Raw genomic sequence first — 17713 nt, 5'->3', positions numbered from 1 at the left:
CCCGAGTGTGACGATCCCCAAGCTTGGGCATGTGAGCCTGTCCCCACATCTAAAAATGCAAAGAAGTGTGCCCTGGGGTCGACAGTGAGAAAGGGACCCTGTCCCATCTCACAGGACAAAGGACCCAGTGCCGGGAGTGGGACCGCAGGAGACGAAGTGCGGGTCCTGCAGACAGCTGTGGGTGCAGGGTACCTCAGGGACAGCCATGAGGTCTCAAGGGTTGCAGGGCCTGCCCTCCAGGGCTCAGAGCCCCATGACCCTCGGAGCTGTTCTCTGTAACCACCGTGTGTTCTGTTATTCATTTATCTGATATTTGTTGAGCATGTAGTGTGCTGCAGGGTCCGTGGTCAGTGCAGGGAGGCAGCCATGCGCAGAACGGCCCAGGGCCGCCCTGAAGCTGCAGGATTACCCACCTGCGGAGCCCAGAAGCGCTGCAGTCTTCACCTCTAACCCTCACCGTCCCTCCAGGCTGGACCCGGAGGAGAAGCGGGCACAGATGTTAGGTACCTTGCCCGAGGCCACACAGCTGGCATTACACCCTGTGCTCTCCCCTGCTCACCACACTGTCTTGATGAGCAGAGCCATTGCAAAGCCGGACCTCTCCTAGCTGTTCCAAGGCCATAAAGTGCATTTAGGGTGATCTGGAGAAGGACTGAGAAGCTCTGTGCCTTGGAGACTGACCAAGGCAGCACCTGGCCCTGGCTCATTGCCCCAGACTGGGGACCCAAGAGGACAGGGCTGGGTGAGCCGTGGAAGGGAATGCGTGACAGGCCATCCGGAGGTGATGTTTGACTGGCAGATGGCTGGGTGACATTCTCTCAGTGCAGGCGGGGGGACTACATGAAAGATCGGAGAGCTCTGCCCCAGGGGTGACTTCTCCAGAAATGGAGTCGGGCGCCTGCAATGGCAGGGCAGGAGGCTGGTACGAACGAGGAATGGGCTCCCTCTGGAAAGGCTGGGAAGATTCCTAGGAGGGTGGGGCTGGGTGCCAGGAAGGGGCTGTCCTTTCCAGCCCCCACCACCACCCCGCCCCCCCCCCCCGTCTCTGTGTGAACCGGACACAGACTAGATGGGGAACAGCCTGCAGTCTGCACCACGGGGCCGGAGGGGCTCCTGGCAGAGAGGTGTCCTTTCCCTGGGAAGGTTCGCAGCAGCGGGACTTCAGTGAGGGGAAGGGACACAGGCCCCCTCAGCACTGGCCAGGATACAGTGATGTCAGCAGTCTTGCGGGAGCAGAGCTGCGTTAGGGCGGAGCGAGCAGGACGCAGCAGAGCCAGACTTTTGGGGTAGAGCCGGGTTGTTCCGGTTTTGTGGCTCAGAAAAGGTTGATTATCGGCCATTTCATATGGTTCAACCTAACATATGACCTGGATATCAGTCTAAGCAGTTTGAACTTAAACTTGCGTATAGAGAAGCTGTTGATGGGGACAATGCAGGAAGCAGGGCTTCAGGACTGCTAACCTGGGGAAAGGGCGTAACATTTTGGACGAAAGCCCGTGGAGAGGACAGCCAGTTGTGGGAGTCTCCTGCTGTAGTCCCGATAAGAGTGATCACAGTCAGAAAGAAAGCAGTGGCCATGAGGATGGGAAAAGAACCAAGCACGATAATTTTTGTGTTAGAAGAATTAGCTAGACTCTTGGAAAAGGAGGCAGGAGGGAGAGATGGATGCATGGATGGATGGATGGGTGGGTGGAGGGAGGGATGGACAGATAGATGGAGGGAGGGGGTGAAAATGGACAGATGGCAGATGGATGGATGGATGGACATGGATAGATGGATGGAGGGAAGATGGATGGATGAATGGATGGACATAGATAGATGGTTGGAAGGAATGGGTGGAGGGAAGATGGAAGGATGGATGGATGATGGGTGGATGAAAGGACGCACAGACAGATGCTTGGAGGGAGGGAGGGAAGATGGATAATAGTGGTGGTAGATGATGGGTGGACATGAACAGGTGGACAGGCCCACAGCCATTCTCTTCCATTTTCCCAGGACCAGGCACAGAGAGATGGTAGAGTAGATGGGCCTGGGGCTGCCTCCTTCTGGCTCTCAGAAGGCAGGCTAGGCTGCGGCACCTCAGTATGAAAGGGGGATTCCGAACCCCCACACCAGGGCTCCCAGTTCACGCTGCAACCCTCCCGCACCGCCCGACCCACAGGATCTGCAGTGAGGACATTGAGTGCAGTGGGCTGACCATCCCCAAGGCCGTGCAGTACCTGAGCTCCCAGGAGGAGAAGTGCCAGGCCATCGGAGCCTATTACATCCAGCACACCTGCTTCCAGGACGAGTCTGCCAAGCAGCAGGTAGGTGGCTGTGTGCAGCCTGCGCCCCTGGGGCCTGGGCGGGGCAGCCTGACCCTGTGTTAGAGCTGGTGGGGCGCTGACGGTTGGCTCCTTTGGCTGCTTCCCCCCTTGCCCAGCTGCCTGGGGCTGGGAGAGATCAGCGCGGGCATCTTGCCCCTCTGTGGAGAGCAGAGCTCCCTGGCCGAGGGGACATCACTCAGTAGTGTTTCCTACATTGGTCGTGGAAGAGGCTCTTTGGTGACAGCCCTGAGTCCAGCAGAAGCCCCTTGTCAGATTCCACTAGTGACCGGGACTACTTCCTACCCTTCAACTTCCTCCCAAACCCCTTTTCTGTCTGTCTGTCTGTCTGTGTGTGTCTGTCACGCTGTCTGTCTCTCTCTGTCTCTGTCTGTGTCCCGAGCGTGGCTGGCAGAGAGGACACCGGAGGACTCTGTGGTCAGCGCAGGGGTGTGGAACCAGAAATGTGATTCTCAGAGTGTGCAGGGTCCTCTGCATCAAGTCCCTGCCAGAGGAAAAGTGCTCCCAGAGAGGGCCTCCCTGACGTCTGACCTGCCCTAGGATTTAATTTTTTTTAATTTTCTTCCACGGGGAGGTAATTGGGTATTGGTTATTTATTTTAATGGAGGTACTGGGGATGGAACCCAGGACCTCGTGCGTGCTAAGCACAAGCTCTACCGCTGAGCGGTACCCTGCCCCCAGTCCGAGGATTCTGAAGAGCATTTGTACGCATGTTCCCGTCTGGTCCTCATCCCACGCTCCAGAGGAGAGCAGGGCTCAGGTGTCGGGGAGCTGGCTCTGAATCCCCGCCTCGGCCCCTGCTCCGATGGTTGCCATCGCTCCGCACTGCTCATTTACGTCGGTCGTCTGGATGTCTGGGAACCGAAAGTGGCCCTCCCGGTCTGCGTAGCAGTGCTCCGAGCAGAGCGTCGCAGCCCGGCCTCACCGCCTGTCCCCACAGGTCTATCAGCTGGGCGGCATCTGCAAGCTGGTGGACCTCCTCCGCAGCCCCAACCAGAATGTGCAGCAGGCGGCAGCCGGCGCCCTGCGCAACCTGGTGTTCCGGAGCCCGGCCAACAAGCTGGAGACCCGGAGGCAGAACGGGATCCGCGAGGCCGTCAGCCTCCTGAGGAGGACCGGGAGCACCGAGATCCAGAAGCAGCTGACAGGTGGGGAGCCCCAGCCACGGGGAGTCGGGGGGTTGGGGGGGCAGGAGCCAGACCGCTGGCCGAGGGAGCCCCGCGGGCCTGGGGCTGGCCAGGTTAGCGGTGTCCAGTTGGTGACCCTGGGTGTTGTGCCAGGTCCTTCTGAGGCTAGAGGGCAAGGGTGGACCTGGACTCATCAGACCCTGGGATTTGCAGGTGAAGAGGAGAGAGTACGGTGGGTGTGGGCAGGGCTCACAGGTCTTAAGCACCTACCCTGTGTCCAAAAACATGCTGGCAAGCACTCAGGATGGGGGCACAGGAGACAGAAGTCACTGGGAAGACCTTGAACTGGACGGGGAGGCTGAGGCCAGGAACAGAGTAACAGTACCTTAGGGATGACTTTCAGGTGGAAAGCAGGACGTCAGAAGATTCTGAGTGCTGGAATTTATATTCAAACCCTGATCAATCGAATGTTTTGATTGAGAGGGAGAGGGTGTATATGTATGTTTAGTCTACAGATGCCATTTATTTCCAGATTTATGGAGGTCAGCACTTTTGTCCCACCACCAACGCTGAGTTTTATTCATACATTCAGTGGTAGAGCTGTGTGCTTAGCATGCACGAGGTCCTGGGTTCAATCCCCAGTACCTCTACTAAAATAAACAAATAGATAAATAAACCTAATTACGCCCCTCAAAAAAACCCAAAAAACAAAAAAGAACCCAAATGCTTTTTGCACAGTTTTGACCTGCCTAGAGAACTCCGGACGCTGCGCCCTCAAACAGCCTGAAGTCTAGTTGAGACGAGGGGCCGGTCAGACCACAGACTAGGGCGCGAGGCGTGTTTGGCCCAAGTTGGGGGTACTTGGTCCGGTCTCCTGAACCTGGCGGCCCCCATCTGCAGGGCTGCTCTGGAACCTGTCCTCTGCGGACGAGCTGAAGGAGGAGCTGGTCGCCGAAGCCCTGCCGGTCCTGGCCGACCGTGTCATCATCCCCTTCTCTGGCTGGTGTGACGGCAACAGCAACCTGGCCCGGGAGGCCGTGGACCCCGAGGTCTTCTTCAACGCCACGGGCTGCTTGAGGTGGGGGCAGAGGGCGGCCCTTCTCAGCCAAGGTTCAGCCAAGGCTCAGCCAGGCAGGGGGCTCTCACCTGCCTGGCCTCGCGGTGGACTCCCAGACAGCCCAGCGTTCCTAACTTCCCTGGGACTGGATAAGGCTCAGGACCCCACAACCCCCTCTGAGGAGGAGCCCAAGAGTGGGAACGCTTGGATCTGAATATCCAAACTCCCATCACCCATCTCCATCCACGTGCATCCACCCAACCACCCCCTGCCCCACCCCACGAGGAAGGCATTTCTTGTGCTACTCGAAGAGCGTTCTTTTAGATACATGTCTCCTCACTGGCTCCCAGTGAGTCACCTCCCAGCTGCGGCGCTGACACCAGCTGCCACGTTCCTTGGCGTAGAGATGTTACTGCTTTGCCCAGAGTTTCCTGAGTTCTGCCCCTGGGTGTGGCAAAGGCGCTGGCGGCTGCCGTCAGAGGGACCTGGGTGTGCTTCCTTCTGGAGGGAGGTCTGCGGGCTGGGGGGGCGGGCGGGTCTGGAGGTGGAGCCCAGGAACAAACCCCCTGAGGGTCACGCCTTGCTCTAGCAGGGCTTTGTCGCCCCCAGCTCCTGGGAGCCCCAGAACCAGGGCACAGCAGGCACGTGCTCCTCTCTGCCCGCCCCCGGGAGCCCCTGCAGGGAGCGAGAGGCTGGGGAGGTGGAAAGGTACTCAAGCACTTGGTGGGGCAGCAGCCGCTGCACCCCACCTCCACCAGCGGAGGGGGCCCGGTCTGCTGGGGAGTGAGCCCACCAGGCGCAGAGCAGCTTCCACGGGGATGGGCAGAAACCCTGGCTCTGGTCCCCTGCCCGGCAGCCCACAGAGCTCCTGCTGCCCCCCAGGAAGAGACGGGGCAGGCGGAGCTTCCAGCCCCCATTCAGCAAGTGCCCGTGAGGGCAGGTGTGTGCCCCGGGCTGCCAGCTACCCTGGAGCTGTGGACACATAAAAGTTGCGGGCCTGGGACCCCAGTGGGCAGGGAGAAGGGTGGGAGAGCGAGTTCCCACGAGGCCCCCTCCCGCCTCTGCCGGGCCTGAGCAGAACTGGCTGCGTGATGTCTCCTTCCTTCCTCTGCCGTCATTTGCTTCCCCCCTCATTCCTTTCCTCTCCCGCCCCTTCTTCCTCCAACCTCCGCCCCCTCCCCTCGGCCCCTTCTCTCCGCTCCCATGGCCCTCACCACGCTCTCTCCCTCCCCCTCCCTCTCCCCCTCTCTCCACCCCTCTCTTTCTCCTCCCTGCTTCCCCCTCCCCATTTCCTCCGTCAGGAACCTGAGCTCTGCGGACGCTGGCCGACAGACGATGCGAAACTACACTGGGCTCATTGACTCCCTCCTCGCCTATGTCCAGAACTGCGTGGCAGCCAGCCGCTGTGACGACAAGGTGAGGTAGCCCTCAGGTGGCACCCGGCCCCCAGACTCCTCTCAGACCAGTGAGGGTGGCCTGGGACTCCAGGTCCTGGCATTTCTCTCTCCCGGACTCCAAAGGGCAGGTCTGCACTCTTGGGAGTCTCTTAAGGCGTGACCTGATGGTGGGAAGGAGCCCAGAGCCCTGGCCAGCGGAGGGGAGGGGACATCTGGATGCTGAGTTCCCTGACCCCTCCCTGGGGGGGTGGGCAGGCTGGCGCTGGGGTGGTGGCTACAGGGGCAGATCCTCCCTGACTTAGAGGCTTTGTGAATGCAGGGGCTTCTGTGGCCTCTTTTCCTCAGTTTGCCCTTTGCTCAAATGAAGGTGGCCACCGTTGTACCCACCTCAGGGCTTGTTTTAAGGACTCAATTAGTTGATAAAACAGGGAGAGAGCACCTGGCGCCGGGCGAGCTCTCCGTGAGCACCTGCTGCCCCTAGCTCGAGGGGTATACACAGGTGCCCCAGGGTCTCCGCTCCTCCCTGAGCACCACTCCTGTCTTCCCACTGCCTCACCAGAAGGCTCCTGGCAGAGCCACCCTCCCTCCCCCTCGGGACTCTGGACACCCGCACAGACAGACAGACAGAAAGGGGAAACCATGGCAGGAGATAAACTGCAGGCCAAGGCCCTCCCACACAGCAGGACGGAGGTCCCGCCATTAAAGAGGGGATGGTGGACTCCTGGGGACTTGATGGTTTTGAACCTGAATTGCTCAGGGCTGCTTCTGAAGGGGTGTGTCCTCCAGAGCCCAGGCTGACCCTTGCATGTTGGCCAGAGCCGCAGAAACGGTAGCCACTGTCTGTGTCCTACGATGTGCTGGGCCTCCTGTGGGTCCTTTCCGTGGGTAGCCTCTCTAGTAGCCAGTGAAGCTGGTGGAAACTGAGGCCCAGAGAGGCAGAGCAGGTCATCCACACACACAGCTGGAAATGGCAGGACCCGATTCAAACCCGGGTCCCAGGAAGCGTCCCTGGGGGCCTTCTCGGACTGCGGTGGGCAGGGCCTATGCTGTCCCCCCCCCCCCGTCCCAGAGCAGCCGTGGGGCCCGGCCCTCTCGCTGGTGACGGCAGGGGCCTGGCAGGGGCTCAGCGCGAGCTCTGCTTGGCCCCCAGTCTGTGGAGAACTGCATGTGCGTCCTGCACAACCTCTCCTATCGCCTGGACGCCGAGGTGCCCACCCGCTACCGCCAGCTGGAGTACAATGCCCGCAACGCCTACACGGAGAAGTCCTCCACTGGCTGCTTCAGCAACAAGAGCGACAGGATGATGGTGAGCCCGCCCGCCAGGCCCCCCGGGGCCCCCTGCCCCGCCCACCTCCCCTCTCTGCCCTGCCGGGGCCTGAGACCAGCCCCAGGGGTCAGGCCCTTGCTTAAACCCTGGCCGGGGGACCGCTGCCCTGGGAGCTGGGAGGGGCCTCCGCCTTCCACACGCCACGGAGGGGGGCTGTGTTCTTGGGACCACGGAGCCCAGACCCCCTAGAGCCTAAAGCTCCAGCCCTCTGTCTGCAGGCCTTGGTCTTTCACCGTGTGTTAGTAAAACCTCCCCTCTTCTCCCTCACCCCGAGGGCTGCGGGCCAGCCTGCCTCCCACTGCCTCCTGAGCTCCCCAGGTCACCCCGGAAGCAGAGGGGTGCTGTGGAGGGAGGGGCCGCCTGCCTCCACTGGGCAGGCTGTGGAAGCTGGGTCCTGGACCGCCCCTGTTGGCCCAGAGCGGGTCAGGTTCAGGGTCTGACTCTGGGAGGGGAGGAGGCATCCTGTTGTGAGACCCGAAGCAGCCTCACAGCTGGGAGGTCGGGGCGGAGGCTGGCCTGGAGCGCGGAGGATGCCCTCTGCCCCATGCCCCATGCCCATGCCCATGCCCATGCCCCAGCCACAGTGCACGCAGGAGGGGTGGCGGGTGCTCCCTGGTCCGGAACCGCGGCCCTGAGGTTGGGGAGCGGATGCGTGGGTTTGGCCCCTATCGACCTGCCTCTCATCCGCAGAACAACAACTACGACTGCCCGCTGCCTGAGGAGGAGCCCAGCCCCACGGGCAGCAGCTTGCTGTACCACTCGGACGCCGTCCGCACCTACCTGAACCTCATGGGCAAGAGCAAGAAGGATGCCACGCTGGAGGCCTGCGCCGGGGCCCTGCAGAACCTGACGGCCAGCAAGGGGCTGGTGAGCGCCGCCCGCAGCGCCCCCGAGCCCGCCCCGACCCCTCCGCAGCCCCCCCCGCCCGCCCAGTCCCTCCAGCTGCAATCCAGGCTCTGCTCCCGGTCTCCCCGTGAGCCTGTTCCTGCCCGAGTGGGCCATCTGGGCCGGGCCCTGGGGACATGAGGTGACACCCAGGTGGAGGATGGGGCTGTGGAACCCAGGCCTCCTGGATTCTGTCTGTGCCACAGAATCCCCTCTGGCCCATGGTTCCTGGCCCCGTGCTAGCCCCAGACTGTGCCTGGTGGGGGGAGGCAGGGGACCGGGATGATGGGTATGTTTATGGCAGGAGGGATGTCTGGTTTGCGGAACTGGCAGGTGAGAAAAGAGGGTATAGGCAGGCCCGGAGGAAGATGGGGCAGAATTAGGAAAGATTTCGAGGCCAGTTAGTTTGGAGGACATAATGGAGTGGGTGGAGCTGTAGGAGGCATGTTAGCAAACAAGGAGATGGAGAGGCAGCCAACCCTCCCTCACCTTTGCGCAGGACGGAAGCAGGGCGGGCGGAAGCAGGACAAGGGTGAGTTGGGGGCAAAGCAGGACCTTCCCGCTGTGAGAGGATGGGTGGAGGGTCTTCGAGAAACCCAGACCAACCTGAGCCAGGTGACGGCTAGGATAGCTTTGCTGCCAGAGGCCCGGATGGGATAACCTCCCTCCGGGGGACCTGGCTTGCCTCTCCACGTGGCTCAGTCCTATGCTTACCCATCCTTGACTCAGCTAAGCTCCGAGAAACCCGTCCTGACTTCTGCAGAGGCAGGGAAGGTGGCAGAAGGTGGTCAGCACCTCTTTAGGTGACAGGTGTGTCGACCTAGGCTTCAGGTGAGCAGATACTGCTGGGAACGTGCGGCAGACAGAGCAGAGGCAGTGGGCCACGCAGTGGGCCACACGGTGGCCGCTGGGACTGGCTCAGTCTGGAGGTTGGCTCTGCCCGCACCCCCCGAGTGAGGGGCCGGACTTCCCTCTCAGCCCTCACCTGGGGTCCAGGCACAGGTGCCTTTTTGCCGGGGCGTGGGTTCTGCAGTTGCCAGTGTAAGAGCAGGTTTGTGTCTGTCTGCCAGGGCTTCCCACATGGAAGAGAAGAGCAGTAGCTCTGGGGGGTCTCGGTTTGGGGTTACTGGCCCCCTTCTGCCTGCTGTGGTGCCTTGAAGTCCAGGCGACAGCCTCACTCTTCCTTCTCCTCAGATGTCCAGCGGCATGAGCCAGCTGATTGGGCTGAAGGAAAAGGGCCTGCCTCAAATCGCCCGCCTCCTGCAATCCGGCAACTCCGACGTGGTGCGGTCTGGAGCCTCCCTGCTGAGCAACATGTCCCGCCACCCAGTGCTGCACCGAGTGATGGGTGAGTGCCCACACGGGCCAGACCACCCCTCTGGAAGGACTTCTGCTTTCCAGAGCCCGCTGGACGGTCGGTCATCCTCTCACCACTCCCCAGGGGAGCGTCCGGGTGGGGGGAAGCCGGCCCAGGAGAGGCTTGGGGGTAGGAAGGGGCAGTCGCCCGGGGATGCGGAGCAGGTATGTGAGGTCACACCCCTTCCCAAGCCCTGGGTTGGAGCTAGAATGGAGCCCTGAGGGGCCACCTTGCGAGGATCCCCGCTGAGGGCAGCCCAGGACTGTGGTCCCAAGGGGAGCCCCCGGTCATCTGACCCTGTGCCCTCCACTCCTTTCTCTTCCAGGGAACCAGGTGTTCCCAGAGGTGACCAGGCTCCTCACCAGTCACACTGGCAACACCAGCAACTCGGAAGACATCTTGTCCTCGGCCTGCTACACCGTGAGGAACCTGATGGCCTCCCAGCCACAGGTGGCCAAGCAGCATTTCTCCAGCAGTATGATCAACAATGTCATCAACCTGTGTCGCAGCAGGTGGGCGGGGCAGGGCCGGCAGGTGGGCGGGGCAGGACAGCAGGTGGGCGGGGCAGGACAGCTCCAATGGAGGGAAGTTCCAGAAGCTGAGTGCGGCCTCTGGGCAGCACACTTCTGGGCCGGGGAACCTGAGGGACACTCAGTCCTCGTGGGCCAGCAGGAGGCACGGAGCAGCAGACTCAGCTGTGTGGGAACTTTATTCTGCTCTCCTCCTGGGACAAGGCCGGGGGTGGGCATGGAGAGTTCCAGAGACAGTCCTGGGGTACCTCCAGGTGGGCAGGGGCGAGGGCTTGTGCCCACTGTGTAGTGGGACCCTCAGTGGGGCTTCTCTCTGAGGCAACGCTGGGGCCCCCCACGGAAAGGTGAGGGTGGAGGGAAGGGGTGTTCACGCCGAGTCTCCTGGAGTCTCACCCCCAGATGAACTTCTCATCTGCCCAGTGCCTCGCCCAGGGCTGCAGAGGCTGCCCGACTCCTCCTGTCTGATATGTGGGCCAGCAAGGAGCTGCAGGGCATCCTCAGACAGGTAAGGCCCACACCTTTGACCCTGCTGGCAAGGCTCTCCCACACTCTGCCTGCCCTGGATTGGGTCTGCATGGATCAGGAAGAGAGAGGTAGATCTCAGGCCCCACCAGGTCAGGGAGACTGAGCCTCACTCCAGACGAACGCACGTGACAGTGGACGTGGCCCAGGCTCCCACGCTGCTCAGCCCAGGGTCTGAGGAGGAGGTGCGGGGTGCGTGGAGGGCAGAGGAGACGGATGAAGTGTGTCAGGTCTGGGGTGGGCCCCCCGGGAGCGAACCGAAAAGCAGGTGGGCAAAAGGCACGGCATTCACTTGGGGGCGTGGGTGTGCTCTGGCTGGGAAGGCAGGTTTGGTCTAGGTTACCCCTTCAAGTTCAGACTAAAGAGTTTGCTTTTGGCCCTGGGGAGACATTGGGGGTTTGGAGGAGAGAGTTTCAGGGTGAAAGCAGCTCTCAGAAGACTGCTTCCCCACGCTGTGTGGCCGAGGGGGCGAGAGACGGGGCTGCTGGACCTGTCCAGGGATGGCCCTGCTCCTCCATCCTCGGCATCTGCCGCCTCTCCAGCCGCAGAGCCAGGCCTTGTGCTGTCGGGGCTTCACACCAACCCGGCCCCTCCTCTGTGGTGTGGGCAGGGGTGAGGTGGCCTTAACGGGCAGGAGACAGAAGAAGTGGGACCGTGGGGCTGGCGGGGCTCAGGCTTCCGGCTCGGACACCCTGTGGCTACAGTCAGAGACAGGTCAGCCAGGGAGCGGGCAGGGCTTCTGGGCGGGGCTGGGGGGAGCCCTGACTGGGAGACGTGGTCCCTCTCCTGGACCCCAGCCAGCCCCTCCAGACTCCAGTCTCCCATCAGGGCTCCTCCCAGTGCCCCTCCGAGGCTGCTGGGCCTGACCTCCCTGCCCAGAGCTCTTGTTGGGGTTTTTAAAGAAAGCAGAACAGTCAGAAGGCAGAAAACAAACACCTCTTCTGCTCTGATCTTGGTGCTTGCTCTGTGTAAAGAGGAACCAGCATTAGCTAAATCCTCCTGCCTTGATGCAAACTCCTGCGGAGGCAGGTGGGGCACTCGTGTGCTGGGGGACCTCCAGACACATCTCAGCTGGCTCACAGACGTGAGTGGCCTTGTGTTTGGTTGCACATTTGGACCGGCTTTAGCCCTGGCACACACACACACAGCGTGTCCTGAGGGCCTGGGCAAGCCCAGGGGCCCTCGGGGGGCAGTCTCGGGCCCTGCAGGACGCCTCACACCATCCATCCTAGGATGTTTCAAGCAGCTGCTGTCTCTCCCCTGCAGCAAGGTCTCGACAGGAACATGCTGGGAACCTTGGCCGGGCCCAGCAGCTTCAGGAACTTCACGTCCCGGTTCTAAGAGGAGGCTGCCCAGGGAAGTCCAGCTTCCAGGTAAGGGCCAGCCCCCCGGGCAGGGATGCCCAGGACCCCACAGCAGCCTCAGCCAGGCTCAGAAGGGGCCAGGCCACTTCCCCAGGGACGCAGACGCAGCCTTTGGTCGGCAGACACGAGGTCTGTGAGGACAGCCGCATGGACCACCTGGCCAGGGTGCCACTGCCTGTCCCACCCCAGGACATCAGGGACGTGCAGTGTCCTGGTCACATCACAGGCCAGAGGTCTGGCAGAGCTGCTGGTATGGCCGTGTAGGTCGCACACTGCACAACCCAGGCGGTGCCGTCTAGTGGACTGCAGTGTGAACGGCGCCCCTGCAGTCACACAGGATGTTGTTCAGCGTTGGGCTTCTGCAGCTCACCTTCTTGTCCCTGATACGGCCCATTTCCCAGTCTCTGCACACGTCTCGTGTGGACACGCTGATGTCCAGCTGATGGATCTAGAGGTGAAAAACTCAGATCCAGTATTTCTGACAAAGACTTGTAAGCCTGCGCTTTCATTAGCCTCGCTGGGACACTTGCACACGCTCCTGGCCCCACTCAGCAGTTCTGACTCTGTAGCTCCTGGGTCCAGGAAAATACATTTTAAAATAAGTATCCAAAGTGATTCTGAGGCAGGTAAGCCCAGGGCCAGGCTCAGATACTCAAACCAGGCATCGTCAACCCTCGAGGGTCACCAGAGGCGGCCCTGGGGTGGAGCCACCTGCAGAGAGTCAGGGGTGAAGACAGGGTCTTCTGAGCTCAAGGGGGACTTCCTGGTGCCCTGGTGTCTGCCAGCACCCCAATCCCGGCACCTGAGGAGGCTCCTGGTGGGGGGAGGGCTACAACTTTGGTCCAGACAAAGGTTCACTTAGACCTCGGACACCCTCTCCTGGCAGACAGGCTCCGACAACAGGAGGGCAGGAAGAGAGAAGCCGAATTTGACAGGTGCCTGATGGGCACAGCCTAGGTGCTTAGTACTGCGGTGTGCCGGGCACCACAGAGGGACAGGGTGGGCGGGGGGCGAGGCTGACGAGCTTCTAACCCAACAGGAGCAGCCTATGAACGTGTCCAGGGACAGCCTGACCCCGGTCTCGGGCCCGGGGCGCATGGTGGGAGGAGGGATGTGCTGATGAGAATGGCAGTGTGGATGCATCTCCTTGGCTGCTGACCGGAGGCCTCCTCCTTTTCCAGAAGTGATTGGACCCAGCTGAGAAGACCCAGGCCTTGCTGGAGGGGTTATTCTGTCCACCTGTGCAGTATTTGGAAACATTCAAACGCAGCTGAGAGCAAACCGGGACGCCGCGGATGATGGATTTATTTTTAGATTTTTTTTTTCCTTGGGGGAACTGACAGGCGATGGGGGTTGGGGAGGGCGGGGGGGCTTTTCTTGAGTTAAGGGGGCTTACATCTAATGTTAATACTTCTTTCGCTGAGAAATGGTACATATACGCGTTTGTCGTGTGTGTGTGCACGTGCATGCACGAGTGCTGACAGCCAGACCTCAGACTGCAGAGCCGGGCGAGCTGCTGGCTTGCAGCCGGGCACGACATGCCCTCGTGGGCATGTCCGTGTACTGTTGGTTTAGCTGCCCCTGGTTTCCAAAGTGTGTCATGCCAGGGCAGGGGTCCTCCCCAGGGCCAGGCCCACGAGGTGTCCTGCAGGGGGCGGGAGTAGCTGGGGCTGGGGCTCGCCCTCTTAGGAGGCAGCTTTGCAGGAAGGGAGGTTGGCAGGGTTCAGTGTATCTCCTGGGAAAACTGAGCTGTCTGATTGTGGCGGCCTCCCCGCAGTGCCACGGGGACGGGGCTGGGCGGGGCGTGGGCTCCTGAACACAGGCCAGGACAGGCTTGCTTGCTTTGCTATGTGAAGTCTGCCCCAAGAGTCAGAGCCAGCGAGGGGGGCTGGCCACTCTCTCAGGCTGCATGCCTGTCAGAGAAGCCTCGGCCTGTGAAGCCCCTACCTTCAGGGGGCTTGTCACCTACTTTTTGCAGGAGGAAGAAGGCAGCGTGGTGCTCACAGCCCAGGAGCTGTCGGGACGGCTGCTGGTCTTCATATTCCTGGGGTGAGGGCGGTGGGCAGGCTAGGCTGGGCAGCGACCCGCTCCAGCCTCAGTGGGAATTAGCCAGGAGGGTACTTCCCAGTGCATGGGCCGACATTCAAGTGAGTGGGTGTTTTGGGTCCCGGGAGCCTTGGAGGAAGGGATTTGGCTAGATCAGAAGGGACTGTCACATCACAGCACCAGCCAGCCCAGCCATGGCTGTCTCTGCTCCTTCCCCGGAGCCCCAGCCATCTGTCCCTGCTCTGTGTTTGTGAAAACCACAGGGGATGTGATAAAAGAGGCCCATCAGAGGCACCTGCCACACCGAGACCCCAACTCCTTTGCATTTCGGGTGAGAAGCAGAGGAGGGGCCTCCTGAGGGAAAGGCTTGTGCAAATAGCCCTGAGTCTGTCCTGCACGATGGGGGCAGGCCGTGGCATCCCCAGGCCTTCCTGGCTGCAGCCTCCCGGCCCTGCAGCAGCGATGACGGGACGCAGGACGGAGCCTAGGTCCTCTGGCACTGAAGGTGCTCCTCCCTCCTCCCCGCAAGTCTCCTCCCCGCCCGCACTTCCCCCTAGTCCGGCCCCACTGCTCACCCCAGGAGGCAGAACCGGAAGCACCTCTGGGCCCAGGACCTGTCTGCTGGGACACCTGGCAGCGGGACTCAGGGGGCAGACACACAATGACAGGCCGTGTGCGGCCGACCGGCCTCTGCTGCTGGGACTGTCACCCCCTCCCCGTCACTCACGGTGGACATCTGCTCCTGGCCCGCGCCTCCCTCTCAGGGGGCAGCTGGTCCCAGCAGACTGTCCCGGGTGTAGGTTCGGGGTGACCGCTCTGCTGGCCCCCGGGGCCCAGAGGAATTCGTTTCTTAAAGAAACGCTGCAGAGCCAGCAGTGGTGTAAGTTCTCGGGGTCCATCAGTGGGCGCACAGACCACACCCCGTGCTCACAGGCTCACCTCCTGGAGGAAAGAAGAGGCCTGTGGTCCCCAGTGTGAGAGGACTGTCCAGGGAGAGAGGGAGACAGCCCCTGACCAGTGAGCTCACGACCACCCCGGGAGGCGCCCTTCCCTCGGCGCGGCCCTGACTGCTCGAAGCCCTCCTTCCCTCGCAGGTGAGGAAGCCCAGCCCAGCCTTCGCCTTGGGGATGGGCAGTTTTTCAGACCCAAGTAGGTGAGGGGGACAGTTAAGCCAGGCCTGGTTTGGTCATCTCTCTTGTGACTTCTGCGGCCAGCCAACCGGGACTGTCACTTTGGAAGAGGCCAAACTGGGAGGGGCCTGCAGGTGCATCTTCTAGAGACAGGAGCCAGGGTTCTGCTGGGCCGTCCGCATCCAGGCCCCAGGGAGGCACAGCTCCGTGTGTCAGCTGCATCTTGGCCTCATGCCCCAGGCTCGATACCCAAAACAAGACACTCCTACGTGGGGCCAAAGACACAGACCCTCAGTGTCTCCCTGTCCCTGCCCCGACCCAGGGCCTCCAGTGCTAGGGCAGATCTGGTCACTGGCCACCAGCAGCCTGCCCAGTGGGGCCAGCCCAGCAGTGCGACCCCAGCTGCGGGAGGGGGCAAGCTGGGACGGCCAAGGCAGGGGCTCTGTCTAGGTGGGTGGGGGGCAGAAGGGCGATGTCCAGGGCACTGCAGATGTCCAGAGCCCCTCTGCGGCCACCCTCCCCTGTGTTCCGTGTTTGTATAAGAACCTTGGGCTGGCTGGGCCCAGTTTCCCTGGGGGATACACTATGTGTTTGCTTTTTTGGAAATACAGGGAATCAATAAATTGCTGGCGTTTCTTTGAACAATTTCAAGCAGTGGATTATTTGGGGAGCCGCTGAGGACGGATGGGGCCGCGCCCCTCCTTCCAGGGTCTCCTCTCATTGGCCCTGCGCCCGGCGTGGACCAAGGGCAGCACCGGGCAGAGGACGCTGTGGTGCTGCCTTCATGTTACACATAAATGACGTGGGGCTTAGGGAGGGGACAGACGCACCCGACGTCACACGGCTTGCAGAGGGAAAGGCGCCCCAGGGGAACACTCCCGGGCAGGCACCTGGGGGATTGCGATCTCCGGGGCCGCAAAGGAGCTTGCGTCTGCTGGATGCGTTTTCTCCCCGGGTCCTGCGGGACGGGCTAGAGGTCACAAAAGCCAAGGATGTGGGGGCCCCCACCTCAAGAGGCCCATAAGGAACAAGACGGCACATGGAACTTTCTAAGACACGGGGGTAATAACCTCCAAGTGTGGCCTGGATGGATGGACAACTGTGGGCACCCCCCAGAGGAGGCTGGAAATACTTAGGGAAGGCTGGAGATGACCCTTCCCAGCCTGGGAGGACAGTGACACCTCTCTCGATCCCATGGCCCTGACCTCCTGGTCACTTCTCAGCGGGTGATGGTCAGGGAGGCCAGGGAAGAAGGCTGAGCCTCGGCCCAAGGGAGAGAGACCGCCTGCCTGCAGCCCAGATTGTTAATACACTAGGTCTGGGGCCTCCTGAAAGTGTGTATTGGCTCCAAAATGTGAGCTCAAACTACAGATTCGAAATCAATATGCGTTTCCTCGGTAAGTTGTCAGGAACACAGGAACGCACACGCCTCGGGTGCGGGCAGCTCTGCGGATCACGGTCCCCAGACTGGGAACAGAAGGTGACTGGAAACCACGTGTGGATTCGTTGTCTCGCTGCCCGATAGTCCCCAGGGGTGATGTGATTCCCGGGGAAGTGTAACTCCTGGTGAAGAAACGGTTTTATGCGGGAAGCGGGTGCACTTACGGTAGGAGTGACAAAGGGACAGTTCAACCATCTTTGGCCAAGAGGGTGGCAAGCCCTCTGGACCCCCAGAACACTTGCTGAGGAACTGGGGGTGCCAGGAGCCACTGGAAACCCCGACTGCAAGGTGGGGGGGTCTCCCGAGTCCCACTGCTGCGTGTCCCGGACGCCACGCCCAGGCGGCCCACAGCCCCTCCGTGCTGAGCCGTGAAGCTGTGTCTTCCGGCCCCTTCGTGCCTGACCCAGCCCAGGACCTGGCTCCCCCTGGAGTCCAGGCTACCCTGGAGACACAGTAGCCTTCAGGCCTCACCTCACGGCCGGAGGAAGAGCAAGCAGACATTATTAATCACAACAACAGTCTTTCTGCTGGAGGGGCCGCCAAACAGCCCTGTTACTGGTCGAAGCCTTAGGTGCCCACCGTCCATGCTGTTGTTCACTTCGCCCAGCGAGACAGGCAGAGCTCAGGGCTCTAAGTGCAGTTCACAGATGAGGAAACCGAGGCCCACGGAGACTCGCCCAGGGTCACGCGGCATGTCTGTGGCAGCCCCGGGGCAGAACCCGGCCTCCTCGGGGCCAGCCCAAGCGCTCTGGGCAGCTCCCCGGAGCTGAGGACAGGGTAGGACGGGCCTGACTCGAGGGCTGTGCTGGGCCTCGTTCGACCTCCGGTGCCTCAGAAGCCCCTGCTGCCCGGGGCCCGCTAGGACCGCACGTCGGGTGCGCTGGGCTGCGGGGCAGACAGGTGGATGAAGAGAGAGTTCGGGCTTGTGGAGCATCAGATGCGGAAGTCCTGAGCCTCGTCCCATCTGGGGCCACCGAGTCGGTGGTTAGAACACGGGGCTAATGAGACCAGGGCCACAGGGCGAAGCATGCTCCGTGACCCCCAACAGGCGTCCCCCAGCCTAACTGGGCACCCTGCAGACGCTGCCGCCAGCTCAGCGGAACACTAATGTCCCCGGGCAGCACCTCAGGGCGGGCCGACACCCAGACCAGCAAGAAGGAAGCCGGCCGTGCGAAAGGGGCAGTGGGCCCGACGGGGCCCTCAGAA

General features: G+C 61.7%; 1 protein-coding gene across 2 annotated transcripts in view; it reads left to right on the top strand.

The window, feature by feature from the left end:
* The window catches only part of PKP1 (plakophilin 1), a 40827-nt gene extending 25116 nt beyond the window's left edge, over positions 1-15711 (top strand). For both annotated transcript variants that reach the window (XM_074351530.1, XM_074351531.1), the window contains 11 exons: positions 2162-2306; positions 3265-3472; positions 4352-4529; positions 5810-5924; positions 7056-7211; positions 7923-8099; positions 9312-9465; positions 9800-9986; positions 10425-10509; positions 11793-11899; positions 13072-15711. In XM_074351530.1, coding sequence (XP_074207631.1) covers positions 2162-2306; positions 3265-3472; positions 4352-4529; positions 5810-5924; positions 7056-7211; positions 7923-8099; positions 9312-9465; positions 9800-9986; positions 10425-10509; positions 11793-11867 — 1480 coding nt within the window. In that variant the 3' untranslated portion in view covers positions 11868-11899; positions 13072-15711. The remainder of the gene's footprint in view (positions 1-2161; positions 2307-3264; positions 3473-4351; positions 4530-5809; positions 5925-7055; positions 7212-7922; positions 8100-9311; positions 9466-9799; positions 9987-10424; positions 10510-11792; positions 11900-13071) is intronic.
* The last annotated feature ends 2002 nt before the right edge of the window (positions 15712-17713 follow it).

This window comes from Camelus bactrianus, chromosome 23, assembly GCF_048773025.1.
Source record: "Camelus bactrianus isolate YW-2024 breed Bactrian camel chromosome 23, ASM4877302v1, whole genome shotgun sequence".
In the NCBI taxonomy this organism is placed as follows: Eukaryota; Metazoa; Chordata; class Mammalia; order Artiodactyla; family Camelidae; genus Camelus; species Camelus bactrianus.
Note: the sequence above shows the minus strand (reverse complement) of the source record. Positions and strands in the feature narration are given on the sequence as shown.